This window comes from Corvus cornix, chromosome 9 (genome assembly GCF_000738735.6).
Source record: "Corvus cornix cornix isolate S_Up_H32 chromosome 9, ASM73873v5, whole genome shotgun sequence".
Lineage (NCBI taxonomy): Eukaryota > Metazoa > Chordata > Aves > Passeriformes > Corvidae > Corvus > Corvus cornix.
The window spans coordinates 14650289-14673987 of record NC_046339.1 but is presented as its reverse complement, the minus strand read 5'-3'; the positions used below and the strand labels follow the sequence as shown (position 1 = coordinate 14673987).

The 23699-nt window shown below is 39.9% G+C and overlaps 1 protein-coding gene across 2 annotated transcripts in view; it reads right to left on the bottom strand.

Annotated features, from left to right (window-relative positions):
* Positions 1–15571: 15571 nt before the first annotated feature.
* SLC9A9 (solute carrier family 9 member A9) overlaps positions 15572–23699 on the bottom strand; it is a 180811-nt gene continuing 172683 nt past the window's right edge. For both annotated transcript variants that reach the window (XM_010406118.4, XM_010406120.4), the window contains 2 exons: positions 18935–19040; positions 15572–18429 (listed from right to left, as the gene is read on the bottom strand). In XM_010406118.4, the coding sequence (XP_010404420.3) occupies positions 18208–18429; positions 18935–19040 (328 nt within the window). In that variant the 3' untranslated portion in view covers positions 15572–18207. The remainder of the gene's footprint in view (positions 18430–18934; positions 19041–23699) is intronic.

The window sequence follows — 23699 nt, the reverse complement described above, 5'->3', positions numbered from 1 at the left end:
TTTCACAAGCTGTGATAGCTTACCTTTATCATTTTAAGAGATTCTTGTTTTGCCCTTTCACTTAGTGCAAGGTCATGGAACAATTGATTTGGCATTTGGTACAATTTGCAGTTAAAGGGATGAAAACCATGGGTGAGGAACTAAAATGGTTGCAGTGTTTGTTTTACTTCTTCCTTCTGCACTATTCCCCTCCCCCAAATGACTACTTGCTGCATTTTCAAGGAAGATTAGTAATCAGATTGTCAATCTGTCTACAGATTTCAGTTTGATCGAATGCTCAGCTGGATCCAACAGTTTGCTCCAGCAGGTGTTGAAGACAGAATAGGATTCTTCTGCTCTCATCCACACCCTCTCTCCCTTTCCCTTCACTAAGAGAGCAGCAAATCCATATTACATGCTGTTATCAAAAAGTGTAATTCATTGGGGTGTGTGCATAGTTATTCTTTATTATTATTTATTTTTAATCTTTTATAAGGCTCTTGTCTAATGTTACAGCTTTTAAATTGCAAAAAAGTGATTTCACTGTTGTCTGAAGAGACAATTTTGAATTTATTTTAAAAAACCAGAGCACACCACAAACTAACACACAACAAACAATCTATGAAGTGTTCTCACAGGCAAAGATGCTCTATTGTGATGTTAGTGATTTGACATAATCTCCCTCATAATGCAGCATCTTTTTCCATAGGGGATAGAGGGGTCCTGCAGTAGTTTGAGGGTTGCCAAAACTGGCGGGGATTTTTACGTAATGTGGTTGGGCAGTGGTTTGGCTTTTTGGTTGGAAGCACGGCAACATCAGCTTGGTGCCAGCAGCTGTTTGACACTCCTGCCACGACAAAATCCCCTAGCAACACAGCTGGCAGGCGGGTGTGCTGCGGGGCCGGCCTCCCCTCCAGCGCCGTCCTCCGCACGCTGCCGGGGCTGGGCAGGGATGGCCCCGCTCCAGCCTGCGCTGGGTGCCTGAACAACGGCATGGCAGCTGTCCTGTCCATGGCAGACACGCTGCACACTGCTGCTGTGCGTGCCTGGGTTCAGAGCACTCTAGGATAATACATTGTGACAGATATTAGCTAGTGTTTATGATGGGTTATGGCCAGAATATATCATATTGGCTATAGATTCCTATAGGAAACAGTATTCTCAGTACTGGGGACAAAAATGAAATACAGACTGCAGAGATATTTTTCCTTTTTCTTTATGAAGAGGAGTTTGTGATTAGAATAATCTGTCATAGAGCAAGTGCCAAAAGACCAACCAACCTGTGCGGTCTGTTATCTAAGACCATTTCAATTTTAAAGAACACTGTAAGGAACAAATTGCCCTTAACCCTACTTTCATAATGAAAACAGATAAATTTAATTAAAACAGAGAGAAATCTAATAAGCCTTTTATCATTAGTGATGATCAGACACTTAAGGCTTTCAGTAGCCTAACTCTTTCTATGCAATGTTACTAGGTAAGAGATTGCTCCTTGTGCTTTCTCAAAGAACATTTTCTGCTAACAAGCCCTGTTTAGAATGTACAAAGAGTTAATTATATCCAGTGCTTAAGGAGTTCTTAGCTTCTGAGAATTTCTCTGGCTGAGGCTGAGAACTGTTATCATATTTCATAGGCAAACTATTTGCTGTTATCTCTGCCTTGCTGAAAGACTGCAATTGCTTTACCTTTGTAGGTGCTAGTAGTAGAGCAGAGAGGTGGATAATAGGAATGGGAATTCCCTGAGAAAACTGTGCTATAAAAAACATGCTGTGTAAATTCCATGAGAAGTTTCTTAATTTTTTTAGCCTTGCTCTTTCAAGCCACTCAGCTTCAGGAAAAGTAGTTGCGTATTGTGAGCTGCCTGTGCCATGGAGCCATTTACAGAGGAAATGTGGGGATTAGGTGGCAATTCCCTTAGAGCAGGAAAAAATTATGATGCATGATTATTCCTTTACTTCATAAGGGAAGTGGCCTTTGTGTTTATAATAAAAGATAAGCTTATTAGTATTGGAGTTACTTCATCTTGCCAACTGCATTTGAAGATGTGGGGAAGAATTAATCTGTTTGTCATGCCTACCTAATTTTTTCTCTAAAAAGAGTCTGTGTTTGAGAGCTATTTACTTTCATGCCTTAGAGCTGGGAATGCCCAGCATTGGACAGGAAACCTTTTGGTTGTTTTTTGCTGATGTAAGTCAGGAATGAAAATCCACAGATATGGTGAAAGAGAGAATGGACCCCTGAGTTCGTGGTGGTTTTTTTTTTTTTTTTTTTTGTGTTTTGTTTTGTTTAACAGGATGCTGGCTATTGCAGTAGAAGTCTGCATATGTGAATGATAATGAAAAATCAGGAAATGAATGGAGGAGAACATGACAGGAAATGGCAGTTAATATCAACTGAAAATTAAATGAGCTGTGTACAGCACGTAACACAGCCAGGAATGAGGACAGGAGCAATATAGTTAATATGGCTTCTTTCATCATATTTAATTTTTTTCATGGGCCTGAAAGCCTGAAAATAAGCTGGAGGCAGCAGACTGTCTAATCCCCAAGCACTTCCCCCTTTTCCAGTGTAACTAGGGGAACCTGGCATTAGTCATCACTGCAGGTGATTGGGGAGCAGGAGGGATTTATGGCTGAGAAGTGAAGGGTTTAGAAGTCAGTCACAATTCATCTAATCGCAGCCACTGAACTGACTTTAATTAGAGAGCATTTGGTGTGTTGTTGGCAAGCTTTCCATCTATCATAAACAAAGACACCAAACCAAAAAAAATACTTGCCAGCCCCCTTACCTCCTACACAAAAACATTAAAAAGGCAAGTGGCAAAGACATATCTGATAAAGAATTATTACTGGCAGGGATGGGAGAGCATCTATTGATCTGCTTCATGTAGGCATGTCTATAGCTCAGATGGCTGTGTTAAGATGAAATAGCAGGTAGAGAGACGAGGTTTGATATTGGGAAAGAAGGAATCTGCCTCTAGTAATTATACACATGGGCAAAGCAGCTTTTAAAGCAAGTCAAAGTGAAGTTTGGTTCAAATTCAACTCTACTACACTCTACTGAGGGCAGTAGTGTTACACCAAGGATGGATTTGTCTTTTAGGCCTTCACAAAGGGGATGTTATTGAGGCTGGTGAAAAGAATTGACAATATAGTGGGTCTCAGGAGGGGATATTCAGAGCAGTAAAAGCCCTGGCCTTTTTTTGCCAGGCAGGTACTGCAGACAGTGCAAAGGGCTCTGTGTTCCCCTCAGTGCCACAGGAAGGGATCTTTCTTTTTGTGAAAGGGAAAGGTAGTGATGAGAGAGAGAGATGGCAGCCTACCTGCCTATAGGGGTAGTCATTAACATGAGAGAAAATAATCAGCCCTTTGTCTGGGGAGGTGGAAACAGCCAGCAGTCTTGCTGAACAAATGAATATGTTCAGTCAGGTTATGCACATCTCTGCTGGGGCAGGAAAAGGAAGCAGTTGCAAAGCAAGTGTAAAGCTCACATGTTAGTACTATTCTCTGTTTTATTTATGGTTCATAGTGCTTTCTGGGTTCTTTGTAGACAGCTAAAGCGAAGCACTGCTAGACTTCACCAGATGAACAACCTTCCAAAAAATGGCTGTAAAATGATCCTGTTGATTCAGTGAGTGGTAATGTTTTTCCTGACTCAGTCCTATAGGGAACACTGCTATCTGTCATTTAGCTCAACACTAATAATGAGCTTTTGATAACTTCTGACAGAAGTCAGAAGCCTGTCCATCTTTCTGTGATAACGTAAGAGATGTATTCACGTGGAGAGCCAGCTGCTTCAGCAAGAAAAATTAGGTTGTTCTAAATTAAATTTGTCCATTTCTTTATCCAAGCCTGTAAAGGTGTAAGGGCTGAAAGTACCACTTCTCCACTTAAATTTTTGCTTTAAAAAGTGGAAGTGAAGAGAAAGGATTTCCTTGGCTCATGCTCCAGTCTTTCCCAGCTGAAGTGAACTTGGCTTGGGCCATTTAAAAAAGCAGAAAAAGTAAACTCATCTTCTGTGAGAACATTGAAATCTTCAAGTTTCTGAAGGGTATAAATGCCAAGAAGAAGCAGGCTTCATTTCCATAATGATGAGCAGCATGCTGGGAGCAACAGATTGAAATTAAGAGAAGAAAAATTTAGGCTTTATATAATGAAATATTGTCTTTCAAAGGAGCCCATGTGCCATTGGCACATTCTGAAGAAGAGGCAGACTGTGCCAGCAACTGGCTCTTCTAAAAGTGGAAAAGCTGAAACAGTGATCCCCTGGTCCTGGCAGTAGCTGGTGATGGCATGGTGGTCTGAGACCTGCACATTCAGTGAGACCAAGGTTATCACTTTGTGTGTGCCTCATGCTGAGTGCTGGCATGTGTGGCAGAGATTTGGGTCACTTCCATGCTCCCTGCCAGGAGTGATGTGGTGCTTTCCAAGCTATGGGCATGCATAGGCATCTATGGCTTCAGATCTATGAAACAGCCTAAAAAGCCCGCTGTGAAATAATTTATTTTCAATATAGTATATGTTAAATATATAAGTGTATATTAAATATATTTTATATTCCCCTTTGGCACTGGAAAACTGGAGTACCTAGAGGAGATCAGGAGACTTGTACTGGTGACTATGTGCATGGGCTTGGTGGCAGAAACAAGGGTACAGAGATGAAGGAAACAGTCAAAACCAGAGTTGCAATAGAAGACTCAAACTGTAATTCCCAACTTTTTCAAACTTGAGGTAGAGATCCTTTAGGCCTTGGTTTCTGGGTAGGGTCTGTCCACTCCCAGAACTGGTAGCACAAAGCTTGTTCCTCTCAAAGTGTGACTGTTGTCTTGTGTGTAGAGTTTTTGCAAGAGAAATAAGAAACAGCCTCTGATGCAATCTGCTCCCACCAGATGGGTCAGCTTTTATTTGCAGTGTTCAGCCTCAGCTCTCTGCTCCTCTGAATATAAACCCACCATAATTCTATCCATCTGAACGCACATTTCCCAGCCCATCTGCAGCTTGTCATACAACAGGGGCAAAGCAACAGACTTTTGTTGGAGTAAATGAGACCCCTCAGTTATCTAACAGTTGCTGATTTGCGCATAATTGCTTCCAGCAAACACATTTTGTTGCTTTGTTGAGTAAGACTAGGTGAATTCAAGTCAATTTCCTCATTAATACTTTGACTGGGATGGGGATAGGAGGAAATTAAAAAGGCCCCACAAAACCAAAACCACCACTCCCCCTTCGGAAGGCCAGGAAAGAGCAGGAAAGCACTATATGGCATGCCCTCTGTAATAATGGTTCAGCCAGTAAGAAAACATCAGTAAATAAACCCACTCTCAGAAATGTTCTCCTTTGACTGCTCTTACTAACATCTCAGCTGTGTTACAGCAATGCCTAAATCCCCTGTCCTCTTATTCCTTGGAGTACTGACCTTGAGTTCTTCTTCTGGTTCAGCAGAAAAGATGATTCCAAAGGTTCTCACAGCTTTGCCTCCCTCTACCGCAGCATGTCTGAGTTCAGCTGAGGGCAGGCACAGCCTTCCCCGTGGTTGGGTTGCTTGGCAGCACTGGCAGAGGAGGCCAGGCACATGCACAGTGACATGTGGCTGGGATGACTGTCCTGGTAAACTTTCTAAGCTACGTTCCCCAAAACACGGTGAAGAGGAAGCTCTGTTTATGCATCTGATCCCCAGATGCAAAGGGAGGTGGTGCTTTAGGGTGAAAGGCAGACAGGATATTTTTGATGTTATCCCCTTTAAGTTAAAAGTTCAGTTCAAAGATCAGTGAAATTATTTGATATTTGCCTTCTGAGATTTTAAATTGCTGAAGTCAAACAGGTCCCCTTCTTTCAAAAAACCCCCTGTAAAATATAAAAATGCAAACCAGGTTTCTAGTCAGAAGGATATATTCTCTCAGAAAAAACAGTTGGCAGTGCATTAAGAGAAATTGGCTGCACTGTTCCACTCTTCACATTGCGGTAAAAGCTACATTAAGTATTTGAATTCAAGCCACTGCTACAAGATGGGGAAAAAACTCCACTACAGAAAGGGAAACATTTACAGGGCAGTGGCCACTGTGCATGGCAGGCCCCTTTCTTAACACAAGAACACTGCCTGCTGGAACTAACTTCTCAGGATTAAGTTTTTTACACATAATGATAAACCTGAAGCTGGGGTAATGCACAGATTGATTTCAGCAGGCATATCTGAAATTAAGATCACACTAGGTCCCCATAACCTTTTCCTCCCTTAAGGTGAACCATACCCACTTTGCTTACATCTGAGAAATAGGATGATTAGAACTTAGGTATGACGGGGCTGTTGTGAAGGTTGCCAGCAGCATCTGTGTCATGAGCACTGGAAATACAGGTGGGAGGTGTGTGAGCTGCCTGGGTGTGCTGGGTGGCCCAACTCTGGTGGCAGACGGGAGGGTTTCCCGCTGCTGGGCAGGAGGGGCTGCAGCCTGCGAGTGCTGCTGCTCCTTGTCCGGCACCCAGCACTGGTGGGAGCCCTGTGTCCGGAGCCTCCTCTGCTCTGAGCGTTAGGATTATCAGTGTTACCTCCTCTGGCCTCCCTCAAACTGAACGCTGCTTCAGGTTTTAAAATGTCCTAATTGCACTAAAGCATTTAAAAGGATGGGAAAAAAAGCAAGGCAAAATAATGGGAAATGGATGCTTCTCAATTATTTTTGTGCATTCAGCTTTCTTTTCAGCAATAAAAAATTAGATTTTGTGGAGATAAAAATGGCACTTTTCTGCTGTTTGGTTTGAAAATGATTTTTTAGTTTGTCCAAGAGCGACTTTGAAGAAAATTAAAGTGTTTTTTATTAAACGTAGAAGTCCTGATCTTATACTTGTGGAAGTGATTTTACCGAGGAAAGGATTCATATACCTTACCCCTTCAAAAATTTTTTTTCTTTTTTTTATAAACTATCTTATTAGATACATTCTTCTTTTTTGTCCAGTACTTTTCTTAATCAAAACACCAAGCCAAAATACCTCTTAAACCCTAGCTTTGCAAACCTCAGGATGTGCCTAGTTCTTACAAATATGTGATTCCTATTGTATAGGTTTCCTTTTGACATAAAGATATGTGACACTTGAAAATATCTGCTTTCCCTGTAAGAGGATAAAATGAATGTTTGCCAAATGGCTAGCTTATATGAATGACTTACCATTTTATTTTTTAATAGAAATCTGTCAGCTATGTGCAGCTTGGTGTTTAATTCATACTGAATAATTTATGCAAGAAATTTCTTTTATATATTCATAAACTGGAGTTAAGCCCGAAATTAAGATTATGTTAAAAAAAGAATTTGACAGATGCTTTTGCTCGTGATCATATTAATAGACAGTTGTCCTTCCTTTAACTAGTGTGAATTTCCTGGCTTTGTCGTCATGTTCCCATTTAAACCTCTGGGGGTTTTGAGGGCTTGTCATGGAAAAAGATTATTGCTGTGGGATGGAGCTTATTTGGGTGAAGCCAACGGGGAGCCAGGAAAGAGAGGAAGTGAGCTGGTTTGAGAGTGCTGGAGTTCATGTGATAAATGACATTCTTTACTATCCTGTCACTGGCTGGAGCAAAGAGATACTTCTCCTTTCTTATCTGGGAGGCCCTGTGCATGTCCTGCATCCCCAGAGGGGCTGTGGGCCATAGCACTTGGGCTCTGGGCCTGGAAGCAGCCTAAAAAGACTCTTAGCTAAGGTTCAAAGAGACATGTTGGTGTTTTTATGTGGTTAATCCTGGGGGTGACAGCAATTTCTTCTATCTGAAATATTTCCTCCCCTTCTGTACTAGAATAAAAGCCTGAAATTTCTTACAAGGATATTAACCAGTATTGTTTCATAACTGAATTATTTTAAGATTTGCTTGTGATTTTGGGTATAGTATATGGGCAAGTAACTTCACTCCATATTAATTTTTAATGCATAAAATTAATAATAAATGGGCAAAATTTTAACCAAAAAAAAGCCACAGTCAAAGTGATTGTTAGACTTCTGTTCCATGGAGCCTTTAATGAAATCAGCATAGTATTGTACGGTCTGTGATTTTGATACAAAGGTGCTTTTTTTGTTGCAAAATATCTGAGTGGTATTTTTGGCCAGTTCTACAGTAAGTGCCCAGCAAAAACAAGGGATAACTTAACTATGCCTGAGTCACTCTGAATTCCATAACCTGTGGACAGCACTGCAGTGGAACAGCAAAGGTATGATTGTCCAAGAGGAAATAAAATAAGGTATAGGAAATGAACCATCAATAAATTCCAAGACCAGGGTTCTCTTGTCTTTGTCCTGTCAACTCTTGCACTGACTTTGCCAGTTTTCTGTATTGTTGAGACAAGAAAGAATAGTCTATCCATAGAAGAGGACAAAAAAAGGACATGACTGATTCTGAGGGCAGGAGGGTTTTTGGCTACCTTCAAAAGGGTGTTGCTTGCTGACCTTCCCCTTCGTACACACACTGCATTTTTCACAGGTTTTGAGGCAGATCTGGCCCTTCTAAAGATGACAGGCAGGAGAGCCAGGCCTGTGAAGGAGGATGTTTTGCCATCTTCAGGGAAGCATCAGCATAACACTGTGCGAGTAGATACTGAGGATAAGTGCTGAGAAAGAGGGATTTGTTTCTTCAGCCTTCAGGAGTGGTGGCTTCTTGTCAAGCCAGTTCACCTGGAAGTAAAGTGTGGAAATATGAGTCCTTGCACGAGGAGAGTGGGAAGGGTGTATTTCTTATCTGCCTGGAATGGCTCTTGTCCATGCAGGTGTGGGCAGGCTCCTGCTTCCTTGGGAGCAGGTCATCCTTTGGAGGGTCCTTCACAGAATTCTGCTCAGGGAAGCTCCACTGCCTTATCCCCAGCAGTTAGGCAACTGATACCTGTAATCTCTGGAAAATTGGGGCAGAGTTTGCTGAGGCATAATTTGCCAAGTAGGTGGAAATGGGTTGAAAAGTCAGGAATAAGGGCTGGAAGCTGTACTTTAAGGAAAGTAGATATTAATGGATTTTCTTCATTGGACTGTGGTTTGAAGCTGTTTAAATAATGTTGTAGCTGTAACTTAGCTTGCTAATTATTCAGAGATTTTAATTTCTAGGTATAAAAAAATCTCTTTATAAGAACTGTGTGATGACAGGTGATGTATTAGTGAAGTTGACCAGTTTAATTAGCAAATATTTTAAGTCATCTTAGTTTCAAAGAGTGTGGGTCTCTGATTAACAGTGTGAAGATGTAGGATGGTAAATTCATGTAAACCAGAGAATTCTTTCACTGTGGCAAAAAGTGAAAGCATTAGAGCTTCAGTCCTCAATTTATGCCTGAAGGAGAAACCTCAGAGATGTTATGAATGATTTTCCCTGCATGTGGTATATTCCAGGGTAAACTGCAGAGCTCATCTGTGTTTGTAGCTGCTTGTGAAGTGTATTCTCTTCATGTTTTCAGAATTTGGAAGAACAGATGGTGAAAGCTCTTCTAAATAAACTGAGTCCCAACCAGGGCTCCTCTACATGCCTAAATCCTGGATGTTAAAACCACAAAGAATTCAGGAGCTTCAGGCACTGGTTAATGCTAAAAACCACATCTCTAGCCTTGCACTATTGTGTCCTGAAGTGATACCTTTTTGTATAGAAGTTTCAGAAAAAATCCCCATCAACTAAGGCTGTTATGAACATGAGGACAAATCATACAGAAGGCATATGCTGGAGCACCAAGGGAAAATAAGCTGCAACACACTGGGCTTTCACACAAATCATGGCTCTGCTGAGAATTCATGCAGACTGTTCCACGCCACCTTGGCTTTGAAGCTGAGCAAAAGATGAGATCATCACTCCTCATGATTAGCCTGGTTCACCCCAGGTAGCCTTCAAAAAAGAAAAAGGAAATAATAAAAAAACCCAAATCAAATCCAGCACCAATGGCCTGAAGGGAGTCAGTCCTGTTTCAGTCACTAATTTGTTTCTTACACAGAAGCCAAGTCACCCTGTGACAAAATCAGTTTCATTCTTGGAGTAGGGAGTTTATTGTGCCAATCAAAATAAGGTGTGTTTTATGCTGTGTTTTTGTCTCAGAGGCTCTGCTGGGAGCAGTGTGTGTTTTGGCACTTCTATGGGCTAACTTCAGTGCGACTTTAGGGCTGTAATAGGTTTCAGTGTGAGTTCTTCAGTATTCATCTCTTGCAAAAATTAGATTATTTAATAACAAGCCCATGAATTTTAGGAGCTTAAGTTTAGACTCTTTCAGAAATTGTATCTCGGTTTAACATTAAGCAAATCTTTGGACAGTCTTGGACTTGTGAGAAATGAGTTTAGTATTGAAGATGAATGGGGGGTTATTATATGCTGCTCCAACCTCTCCTCCATCAGGTTTCTGTAAGAAATGAAGAGGGAAGTGGCAAAAGGGAGGCTGTACTCTGTAAACAGCATCTGTATCTTCCCTGTCCCAGTCCTCAAGGCTGGAGAAGTGTGATTTCATAGACTGTTAGCTGGCTCAGGTAACTCAACACAGTTGTTAGTCAGGCAGGTTTGGGGATAACAAAATAACTTTCTAAGTAATCAGAAGACACTGACAGGTCTAGAAATAATCTGGAAAGTCCTAAAGGCAGATTTTTTTCTGTAGCGGTTTTTCTTACTTCCATTGTATACTGTGTTGAATATTTTTTTATAACAAAAGCACCTAGTGAAAGTCTGAGGTGGTTCAGATAATACTCATGATACAACAATTTCTAAATCTTTTGAGGAGCCATATTAAGTAAATTATGAGCTCTGGCTATTTTTAAGGGTACCAATGTATCTTTTTTTTTTTTTCTTTAATAAGCCTTGTCAACCAGGCTCTAAATAGTTTCAGCTGTCTGTGGAATAAACCAGATTTCGTAAGACCTGATTAAGTTGGGAGATAAACCAAGCTTAAAAGTTTATTATTATTATTGCTTCATGCAAACACCTACAAACTTTGTCTTTGACTGTATGTTTATAGGACACACTGTGTGTCACTACTTGTTCATTGTGGGTATTGCATGAGCAGAAAGGAGTATTACATGTTACTTTTATATTTGTATGCACAGAAGGTGGAGATTTTTGTAAAATAGCCCTGAGTTCTATTCCTTGTGAAGTTCAGCAGGAATACCTGCCTTTGGTTACAAACATGTGCCAATAGTGCTCCTTAGGTGTATGTGGGGTTTTTTTAAGTGAAAGTTAATTTTTGGAAAATGTGGTTTACAATTACCCTTCCAGAGCAGCTGAACTACACTAAGAATTGGGGAATCTGCATTCATGTACCTGCCTTTCTACTGAAATTCTCTTTCACTGCTTGAAAATTTCAGTTTAGGGATAGACCACTGCAGTTTTCCAGTGAACCAGGTCAGTGTAAAACCCTGTCAAATGATGGCATACGGGGGAGCTCATGTAGAGGGGGAGGATGTTTGTTCTGAGTCAAATATAGGGAGTTTGAGGGTTCCTAACAGATCTCAGTTACTGGTGTTGAGGCCTGAAAATATCAAGGGCTTGGTGGTTGTAGACAGATTCTTGCAGTAAACAAAACAGTTAAGAAATAGAACAGTGTTTTCTTTTTTTTTTTTTTTTTTTGCATGGGTCTGATGGTTCATTCAGCAGAAACTGGAGTACTTGTCTCAGGTGTCCACTTCACATTAGCTTTCGTCAGAAAAGATGCTCCAGTCACTTCTCTAATCAGCAGCAGCGGCAGCAGCACTCTCTGAGTACCAGGAGGAAAACGTGCCTGGACCACAAAAGAGCAAGAGAGCAGCACCATGTTCTCTGCTCTGCCAGCTGAAAACCCCTCTTGGTCTGCTGCAGTTAAATGTGAGCTCTCCCATGGGTGAGGGAGCTTTCCCTCCTGGAGCTGCCCCAGCCTGTGGGAATATGTGCAAAGGGTGAAAACAGAGAGTTTGGATTTAGGGTGTGTATTGGTGCTTGCCTGTGTGCCGGCCTCTCCCCAGACTGGATGCAATCCTGTGTGCCCAAGCTGTTGAAGGCCCATCCTCACTGTGAGATAAAACCAGGCAGACAGAGTGCTCATATGGTGTTGCTGCCTGTCACTGAAAACCTCGTGTCAGCCTCACTGAGAATGGTTCTGCAGCTTTTCTTAAGGGTTTTTCCTCCTCTTGGTTCCTATAGTTAAAATACATAAGCTCTGGCTCTTAGCATCTGTAGTGATAGAGAAGTGCCTAAAGGATATTGCAATGTGTTTGACCCCCTGATTTAGAGCATGATCACCACTTGAGGTAGAAGTTATGTAGTTCATGCAATCTTGCATCATATTAATTTCTTTTTGAAGAACTATTTAGAATTGTGCTGGGTGTGGATATCATGCAGAGGCAGAATAGGACTTAATAATTTTGTTAGCCCAAGGAATGGGAAAAGTAAAGTGTTCATCTTAAAGGTAAACCAGAGAAGGTGTAAGAGACAACTGGGTGATGAAAATGAGTAGCTGGTAAAGGAGGGAGAGATGAAATAACAGGACTGAAGAATTTACATCTTCAGTCATTTTTCCACCCTTCTGCAAATATCAGGCTTGTGTTGCTTTTATTGCTTTTCAACAGTGCTGTTGGAGGATTAGCCTTTCAGCTTTGGTCCTTTTTCTTAATTTTCTTTAAATTTGATCAATTTTCAGCTGGTAGCTGTTCCTGCCTTTAAGTCTGTGGAATGCCTAAGGTTTTGCAATACAGTAGTGTCAGGGCTATCTATGGCTCAGTAAAGTATTTAGGAGTGCTCTTCAAGATAGCCCTTAGTTTCTCACACTGCTTAATTTGGTTTTTAGCCTGCAGTTGTTATGAATATCTTTCTGATATTTTTCAATTTGAATCTCTTTGGCACTGGTTCTTTCCACCCTTGCTCCCCCTTTCCTTCCTTCATCATTCATTTATTCATGTTGTTTTCTCTTTTATATTTTCATTTCCAGTCAGGCATGCATTCTAAAGTTACTTTACTTCTGGAATAAGAAATCTCATTATGCTTATGGGATATTATCCTGTTTCAATTCACTTAAATATAACTTGTCCTAGGCTTGCATAATGTCTAATATCATGGCATAAGATTATTTCTTTCAGTGTTTAGATTGTTTGATGTAAGGCTCCATCTAGTCTCAAGTCCTTATTCAATAAAGTACCAATAAAGTACTGTATTTTCTCTATGACCATCTGCTTTTGCTGTAGCACACCAGAAGCAGACAGTTTTGTGGTACACAATGATGTAGAACAGTAGCTGGAAAACACTCCTGGATATACTCTACTGCTTCCTGCACCAGAATTTCAAGCTCTGCTGCGTCCTCAGAAGGATGATAATTTGATGCGCTCAGATTTGGGATCCTCTGAGGCCTGAAACAATATTTGTTCTTCCATACCTTGGATATGATTTTTGTAGGGTAATAACGTTGACCAGTAACACTGAATTAGTTGGGGAAAATGCAGCTTCTGCTCTGACACTGGTGGTGGGGAAAAAAACGTTTATTTGTAAGCAGAATCATTCTTGTTGCACATTGTGCAGCAGAGCTTGTGCAGCCCTCGCTGCCTCCCCTGGTGTGTGGAGGGAAGACTGCCCAGAGGCAGAGTGGGCTGGTGTGGGAGGAAGCCAGTGTGGTTCTTTACAGTGGGAAAGCTGGGAGGATTGGAATTCCAGTTTCCTAATTGGAAACATGTAGGCTGTGGGTTTTTCCTGTGGAATTCCATGGAAGTATGACACGATCTTGGCTGGTGGCTTTTCTAGCACTGTAGGTATAGTGGGCCAATGCTGGTGGTACCAAGGAGCTGTTAGGAACAGAGCCAAAGCTGGAGACGGACACCTGACATACCTTGCGGTAACTGCAGGAAAGTCCCTTTTTCATAGAGGAAAGACAAACCTGGGCCATATATTGGCACCATGGAGCTGATTTGACATAGTTTTGGTTTTTGAAGAATTAGTCTGCCTTTTTAAACGTATGCAAGGATGTTCAGTTTTAAGACTGGAGGTGTAACTTGCACCACAAGGCTGTTGAAGGGGATATTCACCTGGCTGATGCCCATCATTGCACTAGGCTGTCTTGTTCTTTTAACCACTTGAAAGGCATGAATAAAAAGAGAGATAATTACTATATTGGCAAAGTTTTCTTTTGTACTGTTCAGAAAGTTCCACTCTGTGTGATCATGATGTAAAAAATGTATAGGTTACCAAGAACAAAAACCCCAAAACGCCAAGAAACCAGTATTCAAGGAAACATGCTCAGCTGTTACGTCTAACTCTTCTGAACGCAATGCCTACCACAAAAACTAATTGCTGAGCCCAAGGAAGGATAGGATTTCATGATCTGAAAACTGATAGGTATTGGGACCAAGGCTGTGGGATAAACTAATATTTGCTTAGAAAATTTGGATCAACTGGAGAACTTTCAAGTTCTGAAAGACAGTTTCTAAAATAAAATTTTTATGAGTCCTTTACAGTTCACTAAGCAGAACTCATGTCTGTTGGGATTATATTGCCAGAGATGAGCTTGCTTGTATTAAGTTATTTAAAATGCTCAGAATTGGTTTGCTTTAAGATGTCAAAAAAGGCTATTTTCCTCTGTGCTAGAAGGAAGTAGGGAAAAACTATTTTGTCTTTAGAAGCATAGAATCACAGAATATGCTGAGTTGGAAGTAGCATTTTTCAATCTCTACAGTGGCTTTCAGGGTGTTGTCTTGGTTCTCTGAAGTTTATAGTTAATATCTGTATCCTAGGAATTCTCAGTCTCTGTGAAAGCAAAAAATTTCAAAAGCACACGTCTAATGCTAAGGTGCACCTAAAATACACTTCTGAATATTGCTGCATTTATGTTGTACCCAAATGTACAGGGTGTTACAGGGCTCACATTTCTTGATGGCTGATAGCAAAACACAGGAAAAAAGGAGAGAGACCGATTGAACAGACTACCCTCAGCTCAGCAAGGCACTTGAACAAGTTGCTAGGTGGAAAGAGTGTGAACTGCTCTCAGGGCTTCAAGACAATTAGTTTAGTGGCTGAAGTTGTACATGGAGTTCATCAGTTTGGAGATCGCTATAATGTTGCTGCTATGGAAAAGTTTAAGTTTTTAACACAGCAACATAAGTGTCTACTTGCAATGGTCCCCTTTTTCAGTGAGGTTACCAAATATTGCACTTCTCTGTGAAAGTTATTGTAGTAATCTGTTATTTTTTAGTACAGTGTCTTTTTGGACTGGCTCTGCTGTGTAGCCAGGATTCATTACACTGCTTTCAATCTTAGCAAAATGGTCTCCATAGTTCTGTATAAAATGTCAGTTATTACTTTTGAAACCTGAAAGGTTTAGCAATATTCCAGATTTCCACCTTGCCTCACATTTTGGCCTTCATTCTGAATATGTAGTCGCTACATTTTTAACAATATATATTACATTTCATTTTCCAAGCAGTGTTTTATTAGATTAAGTCAGATAGAAGGAATAGCTTCACATTTGTCATAAGTGACTTGCACATTCAGTCAAACACTGTGTGATATTAAGTAGTTTAAATCTCCAGTGTATGAACTGTAAATTAACATTAAAGGCCTCTCTTAACATCCATTACTCTGTTTAAACAGTCATGCAGAATTACTAGTGGACAGTAATTTCTTCTTGAATACAAATATGTAATTTGTTCTAATGTTGTTGTAACTCTCTTGAGCTGTGTGTCATGAAAAGAGTATCTTAAAATAGGGAAATGGTGAGTGTTATGGACAACTGAGACTCTTATTGCTATTTAGCAGAAGCTTCAGGTTTGCTTGCAGCTCATATTACTAATCTTCCTAAAAGCCAATGATACTTTGGTTGCTGAGCATGGTCCCAGATGATAAATACCCTTCCTGCTGGGAACACTGATTCAGCCACTTTGCTAGTCTTAGCATAAAAATCTAACCTGTGAAGATGTGAAGTATGAGTTGTCTGTCATAAGGGATGACTTTCTTTACCAAGTAAAGTAGCCCTTTAAGGCATCGTGGTAGAACACTGAAAAGTATTTCCTGCAGTCTTTTTTTATAAACAGAGAATTTCAGACCCCAGAGCTCTCCATTTATCACATTATACAAATGTGAGAAACCTGGACATAGGCACAATAAATAAATCAGTACCCCCCTGTACAGTATGCTGTGGGATGCATTTCAGAGTAGAATGTAAGAGCAAAACTGTTGAAGAGCTTGTCATTTCCAGTTCATGTAGCAGCTGTGAAAAACAGCTTTGCATCTTCATAATACTATAGCACTTTATTTCCAGTATAATCTAAGGACTGGAATTCATGCTTCCCAAGAAGCTTAGTAAGCCTGATGACATGCCCTCAGTTCTTCCAATGACTGAAACCAGAAACTGGCTACTGAAGTCAGGATGGTGTTAGCATCTACTCCAATAGGTTCCTGCTGTGTTGCCACATATTCCTCACTCCAGTGTCTCCATGCCTGCTTCTCCTTCCTCTGTTCCCTGCTGTCTCCCAGTCTCGGCCACAAAATCTTCCCTCCTTAACCATTTTCCATCCCTTCTTGTAACCTGCTGCACATCTTTTCCCAGCCCATGCAGTGAAACAAAGCAAAGCACGGCGTTGGAAATTCAATAGTTCCTCTAAGAATTTATTATCATGCCTGAATATTGTTTGTTTTAAACCATGTGGGGATTAAGGTCCTTTGAAGTTCCTTGGTTAGAGTTTAGGAGAAAATAAAATGCCAGTTTTTTTCAGGTCTTTTGTAACAGCACATACAACTCCATTGTGTTCAAATTTATGCTTAAAATGGCTGTTCTAGAGTCACATATAGCCAGAAATTAATTACACTGGAAAAGAATGACTAAAACTTGATTATATTTGTATTTTAGGTTTTATTTGTGGTGAAATTAAGACCTATTCATCTTTAGGACTATTAATAGGGACGATTTGATTTTTATTCTTCTAGATCCAAATTTCTTTTTGCCCATTGTCTTGGTATACTCAGAATGATCTTCCTTAAAAACTCCTGATGTTTTGACTTTCTCAGTAGAAATGTGAACATGCATAGTTAGTTGAAACTTCTGCAGTGAGAAAAGGCACGTGCTCTAACAAGAGAAGCATGGCTCTCTCCCTCGTTTTGCACTGCTTAGCTGCTATATGCCAAAGCTGATCTGTACTAATCTTGATAGTATATGGCAGTCAGCTGTATGTATGGCTGAGCACTTGGTTATCCATTTGCTGTGTTTATGCAGAACAATGAACACTTTGATACTTCTCTCTTGTTTTTTTTTCTTCTTTTTTTCATATCTAACCAGCACCTCATTTCTAGTGTGACATTGGGTGCCCAGCATAAGCAGAGAGACAAATTTATCCTTTGAGCAGGCAGTCTGAAGATATAACTGTTTTGCAGATATATTTGATTAGAAACAACTCTTCTTAAACAGTAAAAAAAGAGAAACATTTTGAGTTCTTAAATCGAGCTATAAGTTTAGAATGATCTTTCAAAACAAGAAAACCTTTCCCCCCATTTAAGCTTTGCATGTTGCCAAGCTGTAATGACAAATGTCTTGTGGAATAACTGCTGTTTTTAAATAGCAGTTGTGCCCATTCAGTGTGGCCATGGGGGGTGTTTGTTGCTGATTTCATACACTTCAATGTCTCCCACTGTCAGTGTTCAGTTTGTGGCAGCCTAGTGAAACCCTCTGTGGACCAGGCTATAAGGTGCATTTAGAAAGCAAATGCTTGGCTGGATGTCAGGAAAAGTCTATACTGTGAGCATGAAGGAGCTTTTTCTATCAAGGCTGAGGTGCTGCAATGCATATTTTAAGCATTTTCAGATCACATACTCCTTGGAAAAGGAATCTTCTGCTGCTTCCTTACAAATGTAATAGCTACTGAGTAGTTATGTATGGATCTTGTCAGGATCAGCGGTAGAAAAGAGCTGTCATCATGTGAGCATGAACGTTAGGAAGCTATTTCTCTCCTTTCCAACTTACTGAAGACTATAAGCAATATTCAAAGGCCTGTATACATGTGAGGGGCACAGTACAGTCAAGTGCCAAGACAAAACATGACTGTAATGGATTTACAGTGGGCTGGTACTGCCCTATGCTATTATACTAAAAACTGCTACAATCATAAAACCTGCATATGGTTGTAGATATATGGATATGATAGCAAACTCCTTTCCTGTGAGGAGCAGGCATTTAGTTGCTGAAATCTAAATTTTCTTTGCTTTTTGTGCTTAGTACACTTTTTCTGACCTCTTGTTCACATAACAGGATCTTTTGTTCCTTTGTTTTAGTCTTCTTTTTTGTAATTAACGTTACGCTGCTCATGCCAACAAATTCTTCTGGGGTTGACATGCAGTGTGTTGAAGCTGGAGTTTGTACCCTCCCAATCCTAGGTCTCCTTCCTGAATATCTTCCCTGCCTGTAGCCTGGATGGAGCCTGTGTTGTCCTGTGCTGGCACTGGTATGTGAGCAGATGGTTCATAGTTTTCAGTCAATTCATCATTATTGATGATATAATCTGTGTCGCCATCCTTCAGTTGATCCTGTATTCAAACAAAGAAAAAGATCTGTGGAAGAGAGTCTCTTGAGGGGGATTTTTGTTAAAGCTTAAATGAACAACAACTCTGGTGCAATTTTGCTTTGATTTTATTTCATTACTTGCTTAATTTCTCAGGTGTTCATTTACCATCTTGTTGATTAAAGCAAATAGTTGCTTACCCTGTTCTGCTCTCAAGCAGTGCTGAGAAACATAACCTACCCTTCATATGTTTTAGATCATTTTGGTGCCTAAATATTGCTGATGGGTAGCCAGTACTTTCAGCACCTGGATGAATTCTTTGGAATATGTCACTCATATTTGAAGCTCATAGTATTAAGTGGCTGTTCATGAAAATGCACCCTGTTGTCATCTTCACAAGTGAAGAAACTGTGTAATTCTTAGCATTACAAGTCAAAAGTTTTAGAAAAGGGACTGTACTGAGGAGTCCAATCCAAAGTGGTAGGTTTTGGCTAACACCTTGAACACAATTAACCAAGCTGGGTACTTACCCCATATGCGCTGGGGCTGGTCAGAAGCCTGGCGACAGGGCTGCACCATTCAGGTAACGTTGATGTGAGAGGTGGCCCAGTGTGGGTTAAGAGAGGCTTTAGATATCTGTGAGGTTTGTTAAAGGATATTTGCCATAGAGATACTGGTATTAACATGCTGCTCTATTACACTTCGAAATTTCATTTTAAAGCACAAGAAAATAATCCAGCTGTATAGAAATATAGAAAATACTATCTCTTAACCGCCCCTCCATTACTGCATACATTCACTGTCATCAGTCTTGTCTAATGTTTTTCAGTAAGAGGAAAAAAACAACCTGAAAACTCCTCCAAAAAAAGAACAAACCCCAAACTATTTGATACTCAAAACCTGTCTTGAAAGGGTATCAGAATGGCTGAAGGGAATGGCATGGGATACATAATGCAGCAGGAGCTGAAACACAGGAAGTGTATGCTAGATTGTCTCCTGTTCAAATTGCATAAGAAATCACAATTGGAGCAAGGCGTAGAAGAGTAAACAGGACAATTTAAGATGCCATTCTATCAGCTAATTTATATAAGAACAGTAGTGAACATTTTCTTAAACACATATTCAGCCTTTTGGAAAATCAATGCATTTCTTCAACAGACAAAGTATATTTCATCAAATATTAAGTTCCTTTATCACTGGGAGTGTATGTAAGTTGTTCTCTGTAATACTTTATCTTCAGCATTCAGTGCCTTTCTTTTACACTTCCTACATCAACGGTTCTTTATACAAAATTATGTAAGTTAGGAACAGGCTTTATGCTATTGTCTCATATCTGTCTTTTCAATCTTTTAATCCAGAAGTGCTTTATTGAGATAAAAGAAAAACCTGCTCATCTTGAGCAACTACATCATCTGCGTATCTGTCAATAACAGCTCTCCCATGAGTCCTTCAAGTTGACTTATCTTCTCTGCTACTTTTACTCGCAAAGTAATTTTCAGTGTTCTTTGGGAAGCAGATCTGTCAGCTATTTTTGCTGCTAGGGAAAATTTACTTTACTGATTTGTCATCCCACTTTCTCTCCCCTGCTCCTTTCTCTTGCTTTCTTGCTTGTACCATCTTGCCCAATCTTTCTCCCTACCTCCTTAAAGAAGAAAGGAACAAATGTAACACTGAGTAGTGGTTCAAGTTCTGCAGCAATATTGTAGAAATACTGAGGAAGGAACACTGGGTCTTGAGCCTATCCACACCAGTGCCTCCTTTTCTTTCATTGTTGGCTCTTTATGGTATCGCTGCTTTACACACAATGTACAAATTCTTTATCCTGAAGAAATGTAAAATATGCTTCTGATCTCAGTTAAAAATTGAAAGGCTGAATAACTTGCTCTGTCCTATACTACAGACATGGAAATTGTTCTATAGTGGTGTTTTAGTGTGTGCTTTTTGTATTTATTTTTAAAAGTTAAGCTGCATCTGTCAGAAGATTGGGTGGCTTCTTCATCCAAGGTCATATACTGAGTTAGTGTGAACAATTAGTTGAGTCTACTTCAGAAAACATGGTGACATCGTAATATAAATTCTTATCAGAACCCTGATCAGGGTGAGAATCTCATGACATCAAATTGTATAGGGCAAGTCTAGATTTGTCTCATTTCTGTAAGAGTAAAATCAAGCCAAACAATCTTTTTTGTTCTATTCCCAATTTTATCTGAAACCTCCAAACTGCCAGGCTGGTAAGAGCTATTATTAAAAAGCAAAGTATGAAAGCCATTAATTAAGAGTTGCTCTGTTTTCAGCACTTCAGAAAAACCTAATTAAAAGGCCAAAAATGGAAGTACAAGCCTAATTCTAGGTTTTTAATCTTTGGAAATATTTGCTTTGTTATTACAAACAACTTGAATTGTTTGAACTGAGTTGTCAGACTGAGCATGAAAAATACAGGCTTGTAATGGAAGTTGTATTTGATTAGACTGAGTTCTGTCTGCTCTGTTCTTTCATTCTCCTCCAGAATCAGTAATTGAAGGTATTACCCTACCTTTCTTAATCTGAGGATGTCTGAGCTAGACCTTACTTGTAAGCAGACTTATAACTTCCTAATGAGCTTTTACCCCACTCTGTAAAATTTAGTCCTGTTTTTACCTGTGCTTGCACAGAGCCTTGACCACACAGAGTAGCAGGGGCTGCGTGCTGAAGCAGAAAATCTACCCAGCCACCACAGTAATCTTCAGTCCTCTAAGCCACTACTACTTTTAGCATAAACTCCTGTCTGGTGTGTTTAACTGGTTGGTGTTTATGTATGTGGATATTCTGAAGTTGAGCAATTACTTCATTTTGCAACAGGTTCTCTAAATCCCCTTCCTTTTGCATTTGCTCTGACACATTCACTGTATATTGTCCGTGCTTCTGCTCTGAAGCCTCTTGAGATGCAGTTTAAAGTGAATGCAATTTTCTTATGCTTGTTGTGATGATTCTGTAATAAATTATTTATCTTTGTTCCTTATTTAACTAGTTATTATTCAGCCCACTCAAGGAACTTAAATTGCACTGGCCTATTTTTCATTGTTTTAATAACCTATGCCATAAATGTTTCCTCTTTATTGTTGACACAGTTGCTTTATAGTATTACAGACATAATCACCTCGTTTAGGGCAGCATAAAAGAGGAAGAAAAATTCATGTGCAGTGCTGGCATTTCAAAAGAATATCAGACGTGGGTCTACAGCATTTTAAGGCTGGCAAGAAGTCTTATCACACTCCAGTTGCTTTGGTTGCATCTCCAGGGAGATGTAATTTAAATAGTGTAATAGAAAAAGGTAGATTTTGCACTAAGGCTGCTTTAAAAATTGGAAGGAACTAAGTGCAAATCTCTTGACCTAACTTGGAAATTACAGTTGGACCGAATTCATGCCTGCCCAGTTCAGGGATAGGGAGAAGATAGGGAAACGCTGCTTTGCACTTCAGCCCTCCGTAAGCAGAACAGCCCACCTGCACGTTTCTGCCATACAATGGCCTGTGTTAGAGAACGTTATTAATATTGTAAAGGTGGCAACATCCAGTTGGGAAACTGGATTAAGGATGCCAGTATAGGCATGTGTATAGAATTTTAATCCATACACAGTGCTGGGATATTACTGTGCCCTGCTTTTATAATCAAATACCCATTTTCCCATTGAGCTCCAGGCTTCCACTTTCAGTTCACATGCCCAGAGATTTTTATCCTGGTTTACCTGACTGCTGTTTGACCATTCCCTTGCCCAGACAGTTTCAGTCTTGCCAGGCACAGTTCCTCTCCCCATCTCACTGACACCAGGCTCAATATCTAAATGTGTTTTCCTGTTCCTGGTTCTGTCTATTCTGAGTTTGACTGATATGATGTCCTGTTTGCTCTAAGTGCAGTGTATTTAAAAATAATCTCATGAAGATTTATCAGGAATCAAACCATGGAATTGTGATTTTTTTTTTTTTTTTTTAACATTGTCTGAAACAATAATCTCTTATGGAAATCTTCCTCCTATACAGCTTCTTCTTCACAAAGATACAGGTAACCTGAAAGAGCATTTTCAAGTGAGAAGTCTCAGGTAAATTTAAGGAGAAACACTGCTGCCGTTGCAGCCATATTGCAGAATGTTCGTGTTTTCCATTAGACAGAAAAAATCTGAGATGTAAAAAAGTTTTCACTTTATATTAGAATGAAAAATCAGAAGTTAAAAATTTGTGACCATACTTTGTTAAATTGATATGTTCTGTCAAATTTTGAGGATGTTAGCAAAAATCACTATCTTTTTTGATAAAATAGCATTAGCATGTTCAAATAGGGAAAGATATTCTGGCAGAAATGTTGAGGCTGTTTTGACTTGGACTTAAGAGGTTCACTTTCCTTTTGTTGGAGGAGCAGAATCCTAGTCCAACTGTGGCTCTGCTATGAAAAATATAGTAAGAGTGAAATAGCAACAAAAAAATCCACACTCAAGCACCCCACCCAGCCCCTCAACAAAGCAGATGATGTGGTCGCAGGTGGAAATACATATGGCAGCTCTGTAAAGCCCTGTATTTGGCCCCAAAGATGGTTTGCCTTTGCCTCATCACCTAAAGGGGGCTCTGTAACTGGAGGCAATCCCATCCTTCTCAAAGGCAAATATGCTCACACTGTATTTACTATTAAAAGCCCCAAAGTACAGGAATTCTTGAGATACTTATCAAAATTACATAGAGCAATTTTTCCAGAGCATATTTTCTTGTATCAAACTGCTACAAATGCACTTTTGTTACATATGTCATTTGATATTCCACTGCTAGGTGCTATATTTCTGCAGGTATGAGTATCTAGAAGTTAATGTCACCACTCCCAATATCCGTCCTTTGTGCAATGTTTCTGAGATTTCTTGAGATTCTACAGCCTTTTGTTCTAGTGTCCTTTTTGTGAATATTTTGGAGTCTCAATTTGTAGATTATTTACGAGTTTTAAAATTACTTTTTGTTGTGTTTATGAAGAAATATACTTAAGGGTATGAAAGCAAAGATGTCACTTCTATTTTTTCAATCTATTTTCTGTAATAAGGACAATTCACGTTTTGCTCTTTGTTAGAGTTTAGTTTGTGTGTCTTATTTTTTTAAAGGATGATTTGGTATAAGTTCCGTGTTAGCCTAAAGAGCAAACATTTCCAGTTTGGTAGTGTTTGAGTGGGAGCAGGCAAACCATGGAACTTTTCTCTGGCTGGGTTGTGCACGTGGCTGACTCCTGCTAACAGCTGACTGAGATTATTTGGGTGCTATAGAGCACAGCTTGTGTGCATGACTG